The 22711-nt window shown below is 47.1% G+C and overlaps 1 protein-coding gene across 3 annotated transcripts in view; it reads left to right on the top strand.

Annotated features, from left to right (window-relative positions):
- MAP3K13 (mitogen-activated protein kinase kinase kinase 13) overlaps window positions 1–22711 on the top strand; it is a 74691-nt gene that overhangs the window by 42242 nt on the left and 9738 nt on the right. For all 3 annotated transcript variants that reach the window (XM_039556680.1, XM_039556681.1, XM_019292885.3), the window contains 8 exons: window positions 7500–8074; window positions 14351–14534; window positions 14705–14896; window positions 15749–15907; window positions 18716–18874; window positions 20294–20402; window positions 21025–21134; window positions 22278–22394. In XM_039556680.1, the coding sequence (XP_039412614.1) occupies window positions 7573–8074; window positions 14351–14534; window positions 14705–14896; window positions 15749–15907; window positions 18716–18874; window positions 20294–20402; window positions 21025–21134; window positions 22278–22394 (1532 nt within the window). In that variant the 5' untranslated portion in view covers window positions 7500–7572. The remainder of the gene's footprint in view (window positions 1–7499; window positions 8075–14350; window positions 14535–14704; window positions 14897–15748; window positions 15908–18715; window positions 18875–20293; window positions 20403–21024; window positions 21135–22277; window positions 22395–22711) is intronic.

Below are 22711 nucleotides of genomic sequence, written 5' to 3'. Positions count from 1 at the left end.
AGAAGAATGCAAAGCCCTGGAAGAACACAGTAGCATTTTAGCAGATCCAAAAATACCTTCTGCAGGGTAGAGGCAGCATTTCTGTGTGTAGTGCTGAAAATACGCCGTTACGTAAGGTGCTTATTTCCCAGCCGGCACTTGGCAGGGCTGCCAGGTGAAGCAGGATGTGCTCTCCCTGCCACTGGAGAGAGGTCTCCCTGCACCACGGGAGGCTGGATGGGCTCTTCTTCACCAAGATGAATTTTTATTGCCTTTTTTTTTTTTTGTTCCTTTTGATAAAATAAAAGAAGTGGGTGCTTGATTTCTGTTTCCAAATCTAGCACTGCTTCGCCACCCCCCACAAATTTTGTGACCTTATGCTGAAGGAGGTTCTGGTGAAACATTTGTCTCATGGTGTTGGAGGTAGAAATTCATTCCTATGCTGAGAGCCAGGGCAGATGCACACATTGCGTGTGGGGATAAGAGTCACCAGTTCTTTTAAGGTGAAGTCTGCCTTGGAAATCTATTAAATATCTTTGCAGGAGACAAGAGCATGCTAGGAAAGGGGATCTGGTTGATACAATCTGTTGGGATTTTGGCAGGAATACTTACCAGAGACTCTTAAAGGGACTAAGCAGCTATTAAATCACAGAGGCACCAGGCTGGCAGACAGATCACTGGTTAAATGATATGGAATAAGAGTAGGGATAAAAGGATGGTAATGCTGAAGCATTTTTCTCTGCTTTGGAGATGGCATTACTCATACTCTTCCCACCTTTTCTTCCCTTATCCAGATAGTTTAGGAATATTCTGTTTAGGCTGTGAAGACTGCACAAGGAAGGTGTTGAGGGTGATAACTATGGAGGCCACCTGCAGGGAGTACTGGAAGGCTCTAGTGAACTTGGGTGATAAAATATCAGTTCAATTTAGTGTTGATTAAGAACAATTCAGTTTTAACATCCTGTTGGAATTAGGCTTTTCCTGCTCAAGAATGAGATCTTAGGTTGTGAGAGACCCATGGAAGTTAGCTCAGCATCCTGATGAACCAAAATGATCATTGTGCCTTTGTGCATTTCTGTGGCATTCTGTCCTTTTTGGGAATCCTGGCTGTGGTCTGACTTCCTCAACTACCCAGAAAAGCTGCCCTATCCCTGGAAGTGTTCAAGGGCAGGTTGGATGGGGCTTGGAGCAAACTGGGTTAGTGGAAGGTGTCCCTGCCCATGAATTTTAAGGTTTTTTCCTACCCAAACTATCCTGTGATTCTATGTTCTATAACTCTAAGGTGATCAAAGACTCAGAGCAGGTTTCATATGGTGAGTGAGAAGGTCAAATGAGAATTGTTAGACTTGAGAAAAGATGTTGGAGTGGAGGGTGGGATAGTTTTTAAACTCACAGCTGGAATTAAGGAGATAATAGGTTCAGGTGTCACTGCAGCAGTGAACAACTGGCTGTTCGAAGAAAGAAAGGAGTTAAAGATGTGCAAAGTGAAGAGCAGCTGGTGTTACCTTCTACAGCAGAGTTAAGCTACAAAGCTCCCTGCCACAGCAGAGTGTTTGCCGAAGTGTTCTGGTTAAAACCATTCCTTGGCACATTTGCACAGGACCAGTGCTTGGTGTGCTGTGAGCTGCTGGCGCTGCTGGGGGAGCTCTGGCTGCCTGTGCACCCTTCCCTTGGCGCTGCAGCAGGAAAGGGGATGGATGAACCTCCTGAGCTGCTGTGGCTTCACCCCATTGCTGCAGCCTAGGGGCCACTTCTTTCTCCTCAGCCAGGCTTGCTTGGGATGTGCAAGGTACCAAGCAAACCTGCAGCTGGCTTTGCACAGAGCCAGAATTTAGCATTTATGGGTATTTCTTGGCTGGTACATGGTGCTATTTTTGTCATTGTCAGAAAGGGTTCAGGCCACAGAGCTAGACAGGGTTCTCTTTTTCACTGGTACAGCCACAGACAAAAGGATATCACAACTAAAATCACTGTTCCAGAAATGATGCATCCCTTTTTGGGGATAGATGGAATATATTGAATAAAGACTAAATTAAATCATCATGAAGTCAAGCTTTGTTGTGATAACACAGACTGCATACAACATAGTTACATGTCTGTGCTCTCATGTGCTTAATGCCCATGGCTATGTTAAAATATTCTCTTAACATTTTAAAATGAGGATGAGGATGATAGTTGTGAGCCCTAAGCAGTTGCTACCACATCATTCAGGTGAGGATTATGGTGTCTCCAAAAGAAAGTCTCCTTATGTTGAGGTGGCATCCAAGTATTTATTGGAGAGAGGAAGTAAAAGTATGTGTTCCAGTCAGGATTCTGCAGGAGGTGCAGTGTAGTGTAGTGTTTGTCTGACAACCTGAAGGAGCAGTGTACAGCACAAAAAAGCCAGTGTTACAAGAGTTCACTTTCCCAGGTAAACGTGCTGTTTGTTGTGGAAAAATGTTTATATGCAGAAATATAAACAGAGCTGTTGCAGGGATGGAAAATCTCATCTGGGTCAGATGAAGAATTTTCAACTGCTTCATGAGAAATTTATTATGTTTTGGCAACATAATTGCAATATTTAAAGATAAGGCTGGGTTGTGGCTGGGCATTTATGTGGTATGAGATGGGAAGAGATGTGCTTCCTTGAAGGAGCAGTGTGTCTTGAGAAGGAGATTGATGCCTTGAAAACACCCAAGCTTTTGCCTTGGGCTACTCCATACTTGGCTTAAAGGTTTGCCCATCTCCTGGGCTGGGTTATACCAAGTTAATGTGGGCAAGCTTCATCGTGTGGTTTCTATTTTTACAGCCTAATGAAACAGATAATGTAACTTATAAAAATGTAATGTAATTAATTAATGTAATAATGTAACTTAAAAAAAAATTCAACTCTCCTGAAAACAAGGAGTTTGCCTTTTGGTGATGTGTAACTCATTCCCTATTAATATATCTGCTTTTACTTTTTGTTTACAAAGCAGCCATGCAAAACACAAGCCTATATTCCGAGTAATGTAAAAAGTGTGGCAGAAGAGGAGTATCTTATCCACTCATGTAATATTTTCCTCATCTGGAGACCCGGAAAAGAAAGTGATGAAATCCTGCATAGTAAAACCACATGGTTCAAACCCCAAAGGTCAGAAGTGACAACCAAAGCTCTGGGACTTGCCAATTCAGCAGCTCTCACTCGTTCCTGTGCTGAAGTTGTACACAGATGGGAGAGGACTGTGCATCAACCTGTTGTAAAAATTCCCTGTAGAATTTGAGAGAGAGTCCCAAGGGGCAGGAGAACGTGATGGCTGTGCTCTATAGACAGGCTTTTAGTGGTTTTGTTAGATTTTAGAACATTTTTAAAGCACTGTCACAAGCCACTAGTTGAGATGATACACACATAAATTCCAGTTGTGTTATCAGTGAGGGAATGTGTAGTTACCTTGTTGTGCCCACTGTAGCCAGGAGGAAATGACACTGAGTACCAGGAAAAAGCAAGGGGACTCCAGGGCTTGGCTGTAAGTAGGGATCTGGGCAGGAATCTCCTCTGTCCGTGGTAGTTCCATGTACCAGGTGGATAATTTCTGCCAGCAGCTCTGTTTCAGCCCCTAAACATGGATCAGACAGTTGCTTTTATTCCCTCTGCATGTTGGAAGTGCAAGCAGAGATTATGCTTCACTGGCTAAGACAGAAATAGCGTTCAAGGAAGCGACCTTAGTGTTCCTGGAGTTTTGGGCTGTTGGGAGATTGAGTGGTGGCCTCTGTGCTTACACCACCTTTCCAGCACATGGACTTTTGGTTTGGTTTGTGTGCTGTGTCTGGAATGCTGTGTCTGATTTGCCACTCAATTTTTAGCACAGCTCTTTAAAGGAGAAACTTTAAAGGAGGAACTTCAGTAATGGTCCACGCAAGGCATTGGGTTAACTCAGCTGTGTCTGCAGACCTGACCATTGTGTTGACACTCTTGTAAATATTGAACTTGTATAGTCAGCCACGTGCTTTGGTGGCTCCAGGGGAGTGTGAGGACACTTCCTGGATGGCTGTTTTCAGGGACAGACACAATATCAGGCAAGGTGAGAGCATGCCTTGGTAGCTGATGCACCCACTTGGTGATTCAGGTAAACTCTCGCTTTTGTATAGTTTTAAACTGCATTTTGGGCTCTCTGACATGTTGAGGTGCAGCCTCACTCTTCCCAGAAGAGGTGCATTTCATGCTCCTTTCGTCTGGGCGTGGTAGGATTTTGCCTGGAAAAAAATACTTTGCATGGAAATGGAGTCATTTACAAGAAGTTGTGATTGTACAAAATTACACCGAGCCTCGAATCCCCTTCCAGACAGAAGAGAAATTTGTTAGTGCAGAGTGCATGAACTCATCAAAACAGTTCAAATCCGAGGGTCTGCCTTCAAGTCTGTGTGTGCAGCAGCACTTGGTGAAATCTCAGTCTCTTAAATATGCACAGTCCTCCCACACATGGAGCTTCCAGCTTTTGACTGGGAGGCTGCTGCAGCAGGAGCATCACTCGGGTAGAAAGAGCACAGCCCTTGGCTACGCCTTTCCCTGGAAAAGCTAAAGATGCACATGCAGATCATAGACATGGGATCCCAGGCTGGTTTGGGTTGGAAGGGACTTTAAAAATCACCCAGTGCCACCCCTGCCACGGGCAGGGATACCTTTCACTGTCCCAGGATGCTCCAAGCCCCATCCAACCTGGCCTTGGGCACTGCCAGGGATCCAGGGGCAGCCACAGCATCTCTGGGCACCCTGTGCCAGGGCCTCAGCACCCTCACAGGGAACAATTTCTTCCTAATATCTAACCTAAACCTGCCCTCCTTCAGCTGAAGGCCATTCCACCTTGTCCTGTCACTACGTGCCCTTATGAATACATCCTGAATGGCAGTCTGGATATAATGAAACTTAAAATTTTCAAGAAAATGTTTTTCTTTGCCTTTTATTGGGAAGAGTTCAACATGAAAAATCTCAGCCTTTTGGTACTATGGTTAAAAAAATAGTGGAGGCATGACAATAAAACTTGGGAAATGCTCTTATTCCCTTGTTTGAAGAGATGGTGAGGTCTAAACCAACCTAATTTCATTGGATTAAGTCACATTTTGCTAAGGCAAGAGGTTGCACATTACAGAATTTACTGCAATAGAAGAGAATTTTAAAAATTCATTTCCCCAGCAAGTCAACACTGATGTGGTATGGCAGAAACCACCTTCTCCCCCTCCCAGGGTTTCTGCACCACTTTGCTTCAAGCTGGCTTGATAGGAAGCTGTTTTAAAAGAAGTGCTGCTGTTTCATGCTCTCCAAACAATGAGTTTGCTACACCACTGAAAATCAGGCTGCTTATGTAAGGCCCTAAATAAGGCTGTATCAGGCCCGTTTGAGAATAATTCCATAACTTTTGTATGCCTCCTCTCCCCATGAAGCACATACAGGGGCATGTAAAGTGGCAGGACACTGTGCCTAAAGGCTTTTTTTATTTGGAACATCTCAGTGTTGGAGAAGGCAATTTGATCTGGGAAAACAGACCTGACATCTCTGAGTCTGGGGCTTTGTTCTTGGCTGAGCTGTGTAGTGAAAAGCTGTTCATTCCCTGTTAAACCTCCACAATCAAACATTCCAGAGACAGAAAACTGCATAGAAATGTAAAAGCAAAACCTTACACTGTAGTAGTGTACTCTTGAGAGTCACATAGCAGCAAAGTTATTTTATCCTCCAAGTCTGATTTAATCCTTAATGCACTTCCCAAGGCTTAAATTTGAGATATTTTGGGACACTGTTGCCTCAAACTCTGGCCTTTACATTTGGGTGTCTTGCAGGACACCTGGCTGATGTGTTATTTGCGTTGCTTAATACTCTGTGTTACAAAACCCAGATTTCTCTGTAGGAGCAGTGGTTGCATTTTGCTCTTGTTTAAACAATCACTTGTCACTCCCTGACTTTGGGTAATGAGCAGGGGCTGTGCCCAGGAACGCTGAGTTGGGCTTGGCCGGGTGTTTTTATGAAATTCTGTTCAGGTCTGAAGCATTTTCTTATCAATAACAAAATCTGCGATAACATAACAACTGCTGCTAGTGGTAATTGTACTATGAGGTCACACTGCAGCTTCCCACCCTGGGGAATTGGTCTCTGTAATGCTGGTCACTGGCAGGTCGGGAATAACCAACTCTCCAGCTTCCTGTGAGTCGGATTCAGCTCCTGCACTGGTTTGGGCTGTGCTGCAACCTCTGCCTCACTTGCTGTTTTGCTTTCTTTTAAGGAACAAATTTTACAACCTAAATAAAGCTTTTATGGAAAGCCCATGTGATCAGGCAGGATACAGGAAGGTAATCCAGGTTCCTGGCTGTTCCTGTTTGCTGCTGGAGAGGGCCTGAAGCCCAGGGCAGGAGTTTTTCATCCTGCAGGCTGAAGGGCTTATCTCGCCTCTCTGCAGTGACCTCATCCTGAGGAGTTATGACACTGAGCTGTTCCCCTGCCGTTGGCTGTGTCCTACCTGGCCACCTCTTTCTCCCTTCCAGTGGCTGTTTGCAGAGCCTGGAAATTTGCACCCACTGTAACTGATCTAACTTTTTAACAAAATACTTTCTATTAAGGCTGGGTTTTTTACCCCCTTCTCAGCTTCTTGTGGAATTTAAAACTAGACTTTGTTCCATGTTGCAGGCTGAGCCTGTTGTGTTAGAGCCTCTTGTTTCAGAAGGGACTATCCCAAAAAACTGTTTTTGCAGTGGGTAGCTCTGGCAGCACGACCCCCAGCCATCAGCCTGGCTCTGTGGGAAGGTAGCACCACCACGGGTTGTGGAAAAAGAACCTCTCAGTGGAGCACAGAGCAAGAGATAGGGGCACTTCTTAAAAGGGATCCCAGCTCTTGTTTAATGTGCACCCTCCCCAAAGCTCATGCAGGGAAGAGGTGGAGAGCAGTGGTGGGAGATCAGCAAGGAGGGTCTGCTCTTCTGTGAAGCTCTCAGAGTTTTACTTGCTTATGACATGTGTATGGTTAGAGAATTGAACATATCTTGCCACAATGGACATGGAGGGTCAATCAAGGCCCAGGATGGTCATAACTAGGTTGGGCTCTGCGGGAGCAGCTACAAAGCATCCCTTGGTGGACTCGAGGTACCTGTATCACCGGGCTTTGTTTCTCTAACACCTTGTCTCGAGGGTTTGCAGAGGGATCCTGAGTTTGTGGGCTGTGCCAGGCCCAGGAACAGTGGTGGGACTCAAATCATAGCTGAGCTGGGGCCAGCTTCAGTCTGATAATGCTGTGGGAATTCTCTGCAAAGAGCCTTTCATGATTTTGACCTTTAGGCTCTCATTTAAAATTGTGGTGTTTGTTTACTGGGCAATTCCTGCAGTAGGTTACCGAGAGTATTGCCCGAGTGGAGTTTCTGTTGGAACCATTTATTTGTTTCTTTTAGGGCAGTAATTATTTACCAAGTATCAGCGGCTGTCTGGAAAGTCTAGTTAATTATCAGCTCACCTCAGTGAAACTGCACGTAGTGAAAATACTTAAATAAAAAATTGAAAGTTGTTCTTTTTCCTCTTGTTTCAGGTACTGGGCCCACGTGTCGCGTGTGAGTTGTGTCCTACAAATGCTCTGAGCACCCCCTCGGGCCGTCTCCTTGATGCACCCTCACGGCATTATGGCCAGCACTCAGGAGCGCCTGAGCCTGTCTTCCTCTCCCAACTCCATGGGCAAAGCGTTCTGTGAGGACAAAGACTTGGGGAGGTTCCCCGACGAGCACCCCGCTGCCGGGAGCCACCCGTCCCCCGAGCTGCTGGAGGACGTGCGGGAGCGGGGCTCGCTGCCGGCCGAGCTGCTGGAGGGCGTGAGCAGCCCGGGCACGGCGGCCGTGCTGACCAGCATCAGCGAGGACGCCCGCGACCACTTCGAGAACAGCGTGCTGCAGCTGCGGGAGCAGGACGAGCCCGAGCCGGGGCTGCCGCAGGGCACCCGCAGCCCGGGGGACGGGGACACCAACGGCGCCGCCGACGATGTGAAGGTCCAGTTCAACCGGACGGGCAGCGGCAGCGGCGGCTTCCTCGAGGGGCTCTTCGGGTGCCTGCGGCCCGTGTGGAACATCATAGGCAAGGCCTACTCCACGGACTACAAACTGCAGCAGCAAGGTAAGAGGGAGCCACCTGCACTGCCTTGGGCTGAGAGGAGGGAAGGAGCCCAGGGCTCTTCCCCAGCTCTCCACGTGGCCGTTTTTGTCTTGCCCAGCCCTGTCACGGGTTTCCAGGGATAAGTCCTGCACTGCAGAGCCGACAGCTGTCATGTGTGGCAAAGGCAGCTCGTGATGGAGTCAGCACTGACTGCCCGCTCTGCCCCATGGCTTGGACCATTGTGACAAGGCCTGGATCTGAACTGAGCGTGGGGATCAGAAGGAATTGTGTTGAGTTACTTGGTACAATCCCTGTGTTAATTTCTGGAGGTTTTTTATGCCAGATGGAAAATACTCACATAGGCACTTGCACTTCAGAAGCTGCAGGTGAAGGCTGTCCCCAGTTGACCACCAAATAGCGGGAGTATTGCTTCTCTTTTAAAATGACTTTTATTTCTTTTTATTCAGGAGTAATTTTCCTCTTTAAAATATCATTTAGTACTTGTCTTTCCAGAAATATGTTCTTTAATATTTATACCTTTTTCATTTAGATGTGTAAGCGTAAATGTGTAAGTGCATGTGAGTATAAATATATATAAAATCTGTAGCTTGGGAAAAAGTGATGTCCCAGTTGACTGCATATATATCTATACATCTTTCTCTATATATATCTTTAGGGAGTACTGAAAGCTAAAGAGCAGAGTATGCTCTGCTGTTGGTGTCTGATTTCTCCTCTAGCACAGGGGGAGGGAGGTGGCAGATGGGAAAAGAACAAGCTGTCATTAGAATTAAGGAGCTGAAATGGTTGAGGCTTATGGAAAATGGGAACAGCCTGGCCACCACAGTACCATGGGGCAAAGTCTCCTTTGAGCATCACTCAGTAGTAATCAAATGGCTTTTTGGCACTGACAAATTATAAAAGGTCAGAAACCTGTCTGAGTGGTTCAAATCTAAACCCCAGAGGGATGGGGAACAGCTCCTAATATGAGGGAACAGAGCTGTTAAATAACACGTTGGATGAATTTGCCTTGAAATCAACTTCCTGGAGTCAGTCATTTCCAGTTCATAAGCAAGCAGGAAATGCACTTCTGCATTCCAGGTGCCTCCTGAGCAGCAGCCCTGTGTTCAAGGGTTTGCTTGGTTTGAAATTCTCTTGCACAGTTGGTTCTGTTTTGTTTGCACGTTGTAAACTCGGTGTGTCACATGTGGTTCAGACTATAAATAAAAAACGTGACAGAAAGTTCCCTGGGGGATTAAGGCTGCTGGGGTGATTGCACAATGGGTGGACAGCTTTGGAAGGGGCTGTCTGGGTGGCGAGTCTCCCTTGGGAAGGAAAAGGAGGTTCCGAGCAGTCGGATGACATTCAGAGCAGGCATTGGGCAGTGTGTGTGTGACAGTGCTTTGGGTTGGGTGCTCAGTGTTTGTAAGTGAAGCTACACATTTCTAAGGAGAGGCCAGAGAGGCAGTGGCTGCTCCCAGCAATTCCCTGTGTGTCCCACACCTGTCCCCACTGCTGCCTCTGAGCCATCCCGTGCTGGTGCGTCCCTGTCACCTCGGACCATGGCTCTGGGAGAGCTGCCTGTGAGACAGAGGGATCCTATTTCCCATGTAACTGGGCCACCAGGTGCACTGGAGACCACAGGGCAGCCTGTGCTTTGGTGGCCCACAGGGGACACTCGCTTTTGTAGGGAAGTCACCACACTAAAAGATGGAAGCACTGACGAATGAAAAGGAGCAGCTGGGAGCAGTACTGGGGCTGGAGGGTGCACACAGAGCTCCCTCCTGTGCACAGGGTGTCTTGCTCTTCTCTGTGTTGGGAGCACGTTCAGAGCCACATATCCAGGGGCACACTGCAGCTTCCTGCTGGCATCAGGCCCTTCTAGAAAGGCAGATTTGAACTGGCTACAGATGTGGTAAGGCTGAGGATTAATTGAGATCAGCTATATGTAGCCTGTGTGGTTGAGCTGCATTTTCAGTGTCTTCACTGTTAGAAAGGGGAGTGAAAAGAAGATTTTTAAAAAATTATTATTTTTTTTCTGGAGCTGCTCAGTTGTCTAGCTCTGATGACATTTGTTACCCTGATGGCAGTACTACACTTCTGTTACTCAAGGATAAACCTTTTCAAACTGCTTCTGTGCTGAAACTTGAGGATTTTGTGAGAATATTCATGTTCTCTTTTCCAGATGATCTCATTCTTGCTTCTTGCCACCAGAAAATCATCTTTGTGTGCATTTCATCAGCTACATACAAGCCAGCAGTTCAGTAACTGATGTATGTGATTATTTTTATTTTTGCTGTCTTTTAGCAAGAGCACAGAGGATGCATGGATTGTGTTTGTGCAAGTGCTGTGTGACTGAGGAAATGTCTGGGGCTCTTTCAGCAGCAGGGAGAGGATTGTGGTGGCTTTTCATTTCCCTGGGAGCTGCTTTACAGCTTTGGGCTGGTGCCATGGATCTGTGCAGATGATTTTTTTCCCCCCCTTCTTCATGAGACAACTACTTAAAGCCTCATCCAGGAGTAATCCTTTGCACTGGGCTGAATCAGCAACAGGGGTAGGAGTCCAGTTTGGGTCTGCAGCCATGTGGCCTTCCAGTACTTAAAGGGGCTTATAAAAAAGAGGGAGAGTGAATTTTTACATGGGGAGGTAGTGATAGGGCAAACTAACAGTTTAACTTCTGTTAAACTAACAGAAGAAAGATTAAGATTAGATGTTTGGATGAAATCCTTCCCTGAGAGGGTGGGGAGGCGCTGGCACAGAGTGCCCAGAGAGAGAAGCTGTGGCTGCCCCTGGATCCCTGGCAGTGCCCAAAGCCAGGCTGGAGCACCCTGGGCTAGTGGAAGGTGTCCCTGCCCATGGAAGGGGATGGGCTTTAAGATCCCTTCCAACCCAAACCATTTAATGTTGCCTGCAGGTGCTTTGTGGTACTTCTTGCTGCTCCCTGGTATCCCTGCCCACCTGCTTTGGCTGTCCTGCAGGCCCGTTCTTTGGGACATGGTGGTGGTGGTGTGGTTGCAAGTAGCGAAAGACAAACAGGCTTCATGTCCTTGAGCCCCTGTTGCCTGTGAAGCTTTGGCTCATGACTTAGTGAAAGAGGGAAAAGATAAGAACAGCTTTTACATGATTCTACATTATCTTCTTGTTGAAGCTACTGCTTGAGTGTCCTTCCTGACACCCAGATGGTCACCAAGAGGGGTGTGCCTGTGCTTCCCTGCAGGACAGGGGCTGGGCAGAGCATTGGTCAGCTGGGAGCTGCCACAGGCTCTGTGCTGGTTGACCAAGTGATGCCAATCGCTGCTTGGTGAGGAGTCATTCCTGCAGGGAATGTTTGCTTCTGTATTGTTCAGTGCCAGCTGATTATTAGAGGTTTAAGTACTGGGGGTTTGACCCATAAAATCCCTCCCTCCTGTTTTCCCAGTTGTTTGCCCTGATTTCTAAAGGCTGTTGGTGAGTGCTTTCAGGGGGACACACTCAGTTCTTTAATTTGCATCTACCAGTTATTTAATTGGGATTGTGGGGACTCCAACACTTTAAAGCAAGACTTGTTTGTGTTTCCTAGAGACTCATTAGACATCCCAGCCATTTCCTTTGGATTAAGAAGCTGTCTCCAGGAGCTGCTTTCACCTTCCCTTTCACGAGTTGTGTGTTTACCGTCATTGTGAGAGTTTTTGTGTGGACCTGGAGAGCAAGGTGCCTGTTGGAGGGTGCTTGTGTTGGGGGGGTTTGTGTAAACCAGAGATGCTTCTTGTCACAGTGCCAGTGCTGGAGAGCAGCCAGTGCTGGGAAAAACTCCCTCCAAATAGATTGGCTCAACAGCTCAGGCTGCTCCTGCGTTTCTTCCCCATGGGAAATAGATTCCCATCATTCTACTCAAATGGTTCTTAATCACCTCAGAAACGCAAGTTCTTGCGCAATTCCTGCTGCTATTACACTTTAATTTATTTAGGGGAAGTATCCCACTGGCTTCTTTAGGCCCAGAAGAGTCTGACTACTGCACTGTATGTTGCCTATGGTTTGGCTCTTTGTTCTTCTTGATATTCCCAAAGCTGTGGGATATTTCACTGTCACTACACTGAAACCTCTCTCCTGAATTGTGCCCCTGACAATCAGGATGCAGATGGGATATGGGAGAGGATCTGTGTTCCCAAATAAACACGAAATGACTTTGCAGGAGGAACCTCGTGAACTTTTGCTTACTTTGTTTACAGTGTCTCTCAGCCTTTGCCATTGCAGAGGGAATATTAGGGGAAGGTAATATTACCTGATAGGGAATATTAAGAGCAAACTAGGGTTCCAAGGTGATACAGTTATCCATTACTGCTCACAAACTGTAGATGCTTCATGGAAATGAATGTCAGTGTTCTGTGCCCTGTACAGGAAAGACAGACTTCCCACAGGTAAAGATGGAAAGAGACTGTGGACAAGGGGGAATGGCTTCCCACTGCCAGAGGGCAGGGATAGATGCGATACTGGGGAGAAATTGTTCCCTGTGAGGGAGGTGAGGCCCTGGCACAGGATGCCCAGAGAAGCTGTGGCTGCCCCTGGATCCCTGGCAGTGTCCAAGGCCAGGCTGGACAGGGCTTGGAGCAACGTGGGCTAGTGGAAGGTGTCCCTGCCCATGGCAGGGGGTGGCACTGGATGAGCTTTAAGATCCTTCCACGCCAGTCCATTCCGTGACTCTGTGTAAGAAACAGCTATTTCAGTACAACAGAATAGTTTCTATGTTGCCAAGTATAAAAATAGTGTTCATCAACACACACAAAAATCACCTGTATGTGCCACCTCCTTTCAGAAGTGATGCATTTGTGAATTAAATAGAAATACAGATCTTCTTGATTTAATTATGAATGAATGAAGTAATTTTATTAATTATCTAATTATTTTCTTTATTTAAAATCTTTCAGTGTTTAAATGCCCAAAGACTTAAATCCCAGTTTACGTTCAGAGCTGTGAGCGGATCCATGAGTATGGAAAACAGCCTTGTGTCTGGGAAGGAACATGTGCTGGGGGTTGAACTCTGCCCTGCCAAGGCAGAGGGAATTTCTGCTGTGGATGAGCAGTGTTTTTGTTTGTAGTTCAGTGAGCAGAAGGAGCGCTGGGGTCTGGCTCCGGGGGGAGCTGCTTTTCCATGGCCGTGCCTGGGGAGCGCTCGCTCGGCAGGAGACAGCAGCCACTGCCTGCCTGTCGCAGGGAGGATCCCAGGGACAGCTTCCAACTGGGATCTGCCCACAGACAGTTAGGATAGACAAGTTTCCCTTCAGTGATGATGGTATCTAGAATGGACACTTTGGCATAATCCCAGCTGCAGCCCTGGGAACATCCCAAGGGCTTGGAATCTGGACGAGACAAGGACGCACCTTTGTAGTCTTCTGAAACAGGGATCTGTAGAGGTGTGGCTCCCTTTTATTTCAGAAATCAGTGGGTTACTTGTTGGGTTTGCTGCTAAATAATTTATCCTCCAAACATAGATCTTTATTGAATTACAGTAAATAAGCAATTGCCTGCCTTTTATCCTGCTGTTTGTGAGATTTAAGGTAATTTCAAGGTGACTGACAGGGAACAAAGGTTTCTGTTCAGATGGGTGCAGCTCTCTTGAAGCAGTTTATACAGTGCCACTGGACCACTCCAGCATTATCCCTACAAATGTGTGTGGATACTGAAGAGAAAGAATTGCTTAAGGTTGTTTTTCCTGTTTGACATTGATATACACAGTGTTGGTGTGGGAGAGACCTATTTCTGTGTCTGCTGCTGGTGGTTGATGTGCTTTGTGTTGGCTGTCTTGGTGGTTGCTGCTCTGTGTTTTACAGCCTTCCACCTCTGACTTTTATTTCCTATTTTTGTTTATTTCAGGGAATGAAAAAGACCCTCAATATTTTTTATATCACTTGTGAATGTTAAATGTTTCTTCTAATCTATGCTTTTCAATGGAGTCATGCACTTTGTTCAGTGTCAGGGAAGAGGGTCTGAAAATTGCCAATCCAGATCCCTGGTATGGTAAATTGCTGCCTGCCAAGCTGGAGTGGCTCACCCAAGTGGTTAGCAGGGTGGTGAGCTCTGAAAAAGCAGCTGGAAGGATGGGAATGAGCAGGCTGGAGGTGGCTGGGATGGCTGGAAGGGTTGTTGGGGCTGAGCACGTGTGGTGTGTGCCTCAGCTGTGCCAGGAGAAGATGGAGATGTCACCTGCTCCCTCCAGGAGAGCCCACCCTGTGGTGCGGGAGGTGGCAGGTGCTGCCCTGGTGGGGTCTGACAGTTTCCATGGTCTTGACCTTTTCCATTATCCCGTTTTTCACCTGTGCCCAGACACGTGGGAGGTGCCGTTCGAGGAGATCTCGGAGCTGCAGTGGCTGGGCAGCGGGGCACAGGGCGCCGTCTTCCTGGGCAAATTCCGGGCGGAGGAGGTGGCCATCAAGAAAGTGAGGGATCAGAACGAGACGGACATCAAGCACCTGCGGAAGCTCAAGCACCCCAACATCATCGCCTTCAAGTAGGTTGTGACCCTTGTCAGGAACTCTGTCCAGGCAACAGCTGTTCGCTCAAGGTCTCTGGGAAGGTCTTTACGATCCAGGAGCTAAGCTGTGTCTGGGACAAAGTGGTGGTCACCCTTCCTGTCCAGTTGTCTGTCTGCTGCTCCTCACTGTGTGTTCTCTTTGACAGGGGAGTTTGCACCCAGGCCCCGTGCTACTGCATCATCATGGAGTACTGTGCCCATGGGCAGCTCTACGAGGTCCTGCGGGCTGGCAGGAAGGTCACCCCGCGGCTGCTGGTGGACTGGTCCACGGGGATTGCCAGTGGCATGAACTACCTGCACCTCCACAAAATCATCCATCGAGACCTCAAGTCACCAAAGTGAGTCTCAGCTGCTTAAACATCCCTTTGTTTGGGTTCCTCAAGTCGCCAAAGTTAAACATCCCCCAGTTGTGGTTCTTCAGGTCATCAGAGTGAGTCTCAGATGGTTAAACATCCCCCAGCTGGGGCTGTCTATTTTTTCCTTTTCTTGAGAAACAGTTTAAAGTTTGGTCAAAAGGCCCTACTGTTTTTTCCCCCATGTTGACTCAAAACTAATGAGAGTGAAACTATTGCAACTTGTTGGCACTTTACAAGAGTGGAAATTTTATCTGTATCTTCCATGATAAATAGCAATCAGGAAATATTTAATGATTTGATGATACCTGGTCTTCTTGGAAAGTGAGTTACTCTGTTGCTTCCTCCCTTTTTACTTTTCCTTCTTATTCTCCTGTTATTTCCCTGGTTTTCTGGAATGTGTCTTCCTTATTTCTCTGTTGCTTTCTGCCTAAAATGTTCTGGCTTCTCTGTACTCTTACTCTCTAGATGTTTATCACTTCTTTAGCCTGTGACAGTGCATTAAGATAATGCTTTTAGATGATTTACAGCACAGTTTAAGGTACAGCTTTGCCTCTGAATCCTCAGTTACTTGTTAATTTGCAGTTTTATTGAGATTGATTTTTGACTCGTAGCATTCAGAAATGCATTTGAGGCACAAAACATGACCACCCAGAAGAGAGTGAGAGCTTTTATTGGGGAAAATACAAAATCTTTTCTTTTGTACTGCACTTGTGAGCAGCGCAGCCTCATCGCCTGGTGGTGTTGATTAAGAAGGGATTTACTCCAGTGGCTGTTGTGGTACAAGAAAAATCACAAAATGTGCTGATTTTTTTTTTTTTTTTCCCCCTTCTCCAGTGTTTTGGTTACACACACAGATGCCGTAAAGATTTCAGATTTTGGTACGTCTAAAGAGCTCAGCGATAAAAGTACCAAAATGTCCTTTGCGGGGACGGTGGCGTGGATGGCCCCGGAGGTGATACGGAACGAGCCCGTCTCCGAGAAGGTGGACATCTGGTGAGTCGTGTTCATGGTCAAGTCTTTCACCTCCTGCTCAGTCACTTGGTTTCCCAGCACTTCCCATGTGCTTTCTTCATCCTGTGCCTGAGCATGGGTTGCTCTGTGGTGTGCTGTTCCTTTCTCCTCCTGCCTGGTGCCCTGAGCTTTGGTGGGCTCTGATGGAGAGGGAAGGGACACAGGTGTGCTGGCTGTGTGCTGGCTGTGTGCTGCCCTGCAGGTTCCAGCTGAGGCTTGGAGCAGACAGTCTGTGTCTTGCAGGAAGCAAATGCAGAAGTTCTTCCCTGTGTCGTTATTTGGCCTGGAGCTTTCTCCCAGTGCTGTGCTCAGGGCCCCTCAGCAGCCTCCACAGCCAGGGTGGTTCTCCATCGCTTCCAGCCCTCTCCAGGGCCATGCTGGAGCTGTGGGGAGGCCCCTGCTCTGCTCCTCACCCCCTTGTGCTTCCTGCAAGCCAGGCTGGCTGTTGTGTGTGCAGCCCCAGGATTACAGCCCAGTGAATCCAGTCCTGGATCCAAGAGGGAGGAAACCAGGACAGGTTGTAAGAGTTTTTGAACCTGTTTCCATCCATGTGGAACGTGCTCTGTGTCGAAAGGAACACAAGGAACGGTTCAGTCTCTGTGCTATTAAACATGCTTGAGAGGGTTCAGCCTTGGAGTTCCTTTGGGAAGCCTCTCCACAGGTTTCAGAGTCCTCAAGGGAACTGTATCTCTGTTTCTGCCTCATTATTTCTGCATATTAAATGTCAGCAGCCAGGACAAATGCCCTTCTCCCTGCTTTACAGCCAGGAGGGATTTTGCTTCCTGTGGTTTTTCAGCTTCATATGCTGTCCCTTCCCTGGCAGGGCAGGCAGCTGCCGGGCAAAGCCATGGGTGGTTCAGAGGGCAGTGGAGTCAGACAGGAGCTGCTGCTGGAGTTCTAGCTCAGGCCTGGGCTTGGCCTGAAGGGCAAGATTTCCTGCAGGGAAGGTGGTGTAACCCGTGGTGTGCAGCTGCTCTTGTGACCACGGTGTCCTGCGTGTTTATTTTGGATGTCCAGGCCCCAGCACAGCCGGCTCCTCTGAGAGGAACACTTGGGTTGTTCTGGAAAGAGAACACACCCAGCATTTGTCTGCTGAGCCCCTCCCTTTGAGTCACGGGATTGTGAGGATGAGTGGTGCTGGCTTTCCACCTTTGGTTTATCGTTAGGGATATTTCACGGAACCTCCTGGCCAATAAAACCTTTGCTCCTTCCCTCAGTGACTTGGAGATGTTGCTCTTTGGTGCCAGTTCCTCTGGAGTTCACAACAGTGGTGATTGCTCAGACTCTCCCTTGCCATCCATTCTTCCCTCAAGATAAATAAAAATGATGTTCATGAATGCTGCCAACAAATGAGAGCAGTTCCTGAGCTGCTTGTATGTCTGCTCTTGCTCATCTTCAACAGCATGCAGAAAAATAAATCTATAATCTTATCAGGAGTCTTGAAAATCCTTTGTCAGTTCTTAGGCATAACAAAGATGAAACCAGATGAGATTTCCCCCCTAGTTTGTCCAACCTTCTAGATCCCTGCTTTCATGCAGCCCACAAAAAATGATTTTGAAGCGAAAAATATTCAAATTCTGCTTGGTTTTTTTCTTTTTTTTTTACACATGATTTGAAGCCAGTGGGGTTTGAAAGTGCAGTGTTTTTCACATGAAGTTGTTTCCTGACTGGTGGTTGTTCAGACCTGGTAGCTTGTCTCTTAGAAGTTCTGTACTTAATAAAAGCAGCTGGGTATTGGTACAAGCCAGAAACAGAAACACCCTTCTCACCTTTCGCCTGGCTGGAGCCTCCAGCTTGGCAAGGTCGGTGTCCCCAGAGGGCTGGGACATGGAGTAAGGTGGCACATCTGGCTTGGAAATGGAGATGGTTGTGCCTCACCTGGATCACAGCCCAGTTGTTGATGTGCAGGAACGGTGGTGGTGGTTCTCAGCAGCATTTTGTTTACTCTGTATTGACTGGTTTCGTGTTTCTTTGGTGTTTTATTGGGTGATGATTGTATACAAAACAGATGTTTGCTGTTAAAAATTAAGGTTTTGGTTCTTTCTTGGCACTTCACTAAGGAAGAGAAGCGAAGTGAATTTTCTTACCTACATCTTTCAGTTCTTGTAGGAGGTTCTTTCCCAGACTGAGTTCTCTTAATTAATTTTTTTTTTGCTTTATCCTTGCTTTCTTCAGAACAAAAGGAATATCAGATGAGACCTCATGTGCTTTTGGTACTAACAGTTATGCAAGTAGCATTTGTTTCCTAATTTCTGTGTTGCAGTAGTTGTAGTGCTGAGTCTCAAACCTTAAAACTCCTACCTGGGACTACAGGTAACAGCAGAGGGAGCCTTTGGTTAGGGAAAAGAAAACAAAACCAGTTAAATGAAATGTAAAAAAGCCACAGAACCTTTGTTGTGTTGTCTTTGTAAGACACTTGTCAGTCTGTGCAGTAGTCAATCATCTGTTCTTACCAGCAAGAACAGTCCAAAGTTTATCTGAGAGTAGACTTTGGAGTCTTTTCATTTAACAGAAGCAAGACTTAATCTGTACAGAAAATGTGCTTTCATGATCTTTAAAATCTCACAAAGAAGCAGGAAAGGGTGGGTGAAAACCAGTGTGGTTTTGTGCTCAGCCCAGTGCTGGAGCAGAGGAGTTACTGGTGTGTTAAAAACCACTGTTGCACCTACTTGCAGTTTCAGACCAGACACCCCTATTTCCCTGTTTTGCCAACGCTTTTTTCAAGCTCCAGATGTTTCTGTTAACAGCTTCTGTGTGAACTCAGTTTATCCTGGTTTGTTTCTTCATCAGGTCATTTGGGGTGGTTTTGTGGGAGCTGCTCACGGGAGAGATTCCCTACAAGGACGTGGACTCTTCGGCCATCATTTGGGGAGTGGGCAGTAACAGCCTCCACCTTCCCGTCCCTTCCACCTGCCCAGATGGCTTCAAAATCCTCATGAAGCAAACCTGGTAAGAGCCTGAACCCCACCCAGCACAGACCTAGGGCTGGCTCCCAGCAAAACCTGTGAAAGTCAGGAGAAAAAAACCTGTGGATGTGGAGCCCGCAGCAGAGGGCTCTTAGATGAGCATCTCACACACTTGTCCTGAGAGAAGTAAGTTTTGACATTTTGGGTTCTGCTTCCTTGTGGCAGCAGGCTTGGACCCCAGGACATCTTCAGGAGCCTTCACAGAGGGTGTTGCTTTGCTGTAGCAAAGCAGGGGGTAAAAGGTGGCTCTGTGGGAAGACAAAAGGAGCTGGAAGGAAAGTAGGGGTAAAATTCCTTGAGGCCGCATCCAGAGTGAAGGGAACTGATTTTTCCCTCTGAAACCCCTTTGTAAGCAACTGGCTTTGGACTGAACAAAGAGAAATGTGAGCTTTCTGTCTGGAACACGGATTTTCCAGGTTCAGATATGGAAAATGCTGTCAGTTTCCTCCATGTACCAGATTAGAGTTGAAATTCTTTGTCTTGGGTTTCACATTAATGCTTTGTTTTTGTAATTACATCTTGACACAGTGTGAAGGGTCTTCCAGCATTTCCCACTCCATGGGTTTTAGCAGCCATCCTCCCCATGGCACGAAGGGGAAAACAGGCCAGAGCACGTGTGGCTCTTTCCCAGTGGCTGTTTACCCTGTGGCAGCTTGTGCAGCTCGGTACCACAGAGAGTACCTACAAACAAACACTTGCATCCCCACCTAGTGGAAGAAGGTGGTTGGTAGGGGAGAGGAGGCTCAAGAAGCTGCTTTTGCCCTGTGCAAAGTGGATTCAGTCCTGAAACTCAAGTTCAAAAATCTGAATGTTTTTGTACTTGTCTGTGATCCTAAGGGCTGTTGAGTGCATTGCAGTACTCAGGCATGTGCTGTGTGACAACTCACAGACCTTCAGTGCTTAGAAGCACCCTGAATGGGAGTTCTCATTTCTACTAGATTGAGTCTTCCCATTACAAAATTTGGAAATTGATGGGACAACAAACCAAAGTATGTTTCTTCTTGGCAAGCAAGTTAGGATAGAAACTGTTCCTGTCTTTCACTCTGTAGTCGCATTTTCCGGACTTAAACATTTTGTACCTCTTTTGTTTCTTCAGAATGGGTCATCACAAACCACCTCTAGCACAATTGAATTGTAGAGAAAACCAGAAAAGCTCCTTTTCTCTAACCTGTCAGGTGCTTGGTTCAGAGAACAGGGTCTAGTGAAACCCTTTCAGAAGGGCAGCAGAGGCTGGCAGTGCTCACCCCTCTCCCCAGCAGGGCAGCAGAGGCTGGCAGTGCTCACCCCTCACCCCAGCAGGGCAGCAGAGGCTGGCAGTGCTCACCCCTCACCTCACCCCAGCAGGGCAGCAGAGGCTGGCAGTGCTCACCCCTCACCTCTGGCTGTTTCTGTTTTGTTCCAGGCAGAGCAAGCCCCGGAACCGTCCGTCCTTCCGGCAGACACTGATGCACCTGGATATCGCCTCTGCTGATGTGCTGGCTACTCCTCAGGAAACCTACTTCAAATCCCAGGTAACTGGGGAAAGGCTGGAGCCTGTGAGTGCTGGAATTAGCTCCAAGGATCTGATTTGGAGGGTGCATTGAGTAGAGCACATCTGGATACACGATTTCAGTTTGATTCTTGGGGAGGAGCAACCCGATGGGTGTTGGAAAATCTTTTACCCAAACTTTCCCAAGCTGAGACTTCTTCTGCAGGAACCAGGGCTTCAAGGGGCAAATAGAGTATCACCCTAGATAGGCATCATCACGGAGCTTTCCAAATCATAAGCCTTTCTACTTATTTTTGCTGCTGAAAGGAAAGAAAATGTTCTCTTAAAGAGAGAACATTTCAAGAACCCTGGGAATTAAAAAACATTAGAAAGAACTCTAGGAATTAAAAAAATATTTCTTAGAAAATGCAGATAATGTTTTAAATTCTCTATTTGGAGCACAATATTGTAAATACCATTTGAAAATGCTGGCACTAAATGTGCTGCAGTGTTGTTACCCAAAATAATTCAGCTAACAAAAGTACATTCTCAAGCCAAAGCTGTAATTTTCTGCAGACACAAAGAACATTGCCCAAGAGTTTTTCTGTGGTGCACCTACAGATCCCAACTCTTTGTAAATAGCTGAAAGTGAATTGCTTTCCTAGGCTGAATGGAGAGAAGAAGTGAAGAAGCATTTTGAGAAAATTAAAAGTGAAGGAACTTGTATCCACCGGCTGGATGAAGAATTGATTCGCCGTCGAAGAGAAGAGCTGAGGTCTGTTCACAGTCTTTTGTGTTACTGTTTGCTTTTCTCATCCAGCCTCCCCTTCCCTCAGCTTGTCCTCACAGGGCCTCCTGCTCCAACCCCTGACTCTTTTTATTCTCCTCTTGTACTGAGGTTCCCAAAACAGGACCCAGTATTCCTGGTGGTATAAATTTGGGGAGCCTAAATTCCTTGTGAACCCAGAAACTGAAATTCCCATGGGCATGGCCTGGGCCATGAGCAGTGCTTGGCTGATGGGAAGCTGGAGAAAAGCAGTGGGAACTGTCCCTGCTCTTGGGCAGTGTCAACAGTTTGCTCCAGACAAGGTAGCAAAGGCGTGTGTGTTTCCCAGGGAATATTTCTGCCTGAGATTTGGTGTTTGTGGTGACAGCACTGAAGCAGATACATCCATCTCAGTGGGAAATCCATCCTGAGGTTGGCTGTGAGCATTTTCTGCCCTGATACTTTCTTTGGGTTAGTTATTCCAGAGAAGTGAACATACTTCATATGAACAGCCCCACTGAAATGCATTTTGAACATTAGACCAACTTAAAAATGAAAGCAGAAGGTTTATTTAAAGAAGGGAAAGTGTTTCCTCCTGTGATAAAAATTTGCAAATACAGTTGACAGAGAAACATAAAACTCATAAGAAGCAGTTCTGTGTCAAACCTGAGGAGCCAAAGGGGCCCTTGACCAGGCAATTTGATGCAGTTCAGTGTTCCCTGTCCCCAGGGAGCTTTGGGTGGTCACATCTTGTAGCTGTACTGGGGCTGTGGGGACACCCTGCTGGTAATGAAATACAGACACATGACATCTTTCCTGTTTCTGTAGAGGAGAGGTTTAGCCCCTTCTCCATGCAAACAGGATGATCAGGGCTTGGCCAGAGGGCTCGTGGGTTCGTGTGAGGCATTTGCAGCTCTTCTAGGGAGAAGTGTTGCCACCCTTTCAAGGCTGTTAAACACTTTCTAAACCATACCATGATTTATTCCTGTGTCAGGCTCTTAATCATCATTCACTGTTAGCTGTGTCTGGGGTTCAGTGCAGTACCTCTGGCAAATTTGACTTTTGAAAGGCCTTTTCCTAAAGCACCTGTGCTTATCCTCATTCTCTTGGTCCGTGGAAGTCAGACTGGAATAAAGCCCTTTCTGCTTTCAGACATGCATTAGATATCCGTGAGCACTACGAGAGGAAGCTGGAGCGAGCCAATAACCTGTACATGGAGCTCAGTGCTATCATGCTGCAGCTGGAGGTGCGGGAGAAGGAGCTCATCAAGTACGTGTGTGGGAATGGCGTGCTGCACGTGGCAGTCTGCACACAGCAGAGCAGAAACAGCGCTTCATTTCTGAACTGGACGGTGGCACGTGTAGATTTAGTGTCCCCTGACAAACTCCAAAGGCTGGGGAATTGCTGGCCAGCAGGGAGAGAGCCCTGTGGAGTGAATTCCTGCAGACCACTGTCAGTGCTTACTGACTGGGAGAAAGGCACCTTCCCATTTGGTGCTGGCATCCTTTGGCCCGTGAGTGAAGGGAACGGCAGTGCTGCTTCTGGACCGTGTGCTAGGCCCCTGTCCCTGCTGCCTGCAGAAGGAG

Source organism: Corvus cornix, chromosome 9 (genome assembly GCF_000738735.6).
Source record: "Corvus cornix cornix isolate S_Up_H32 chromosome 9, ASM73873v5, whole genome shotgun sequence".
NCBI lineage: Eukaryota > Metazoa > Chordata > Aves > Passeriformes > Corvidae > Corvus > Corvus cornix.
Note: the sequence above shows the minus strand (reverse complement) of the source record. Positions and strands in the feature narration are given on the sequence as shown.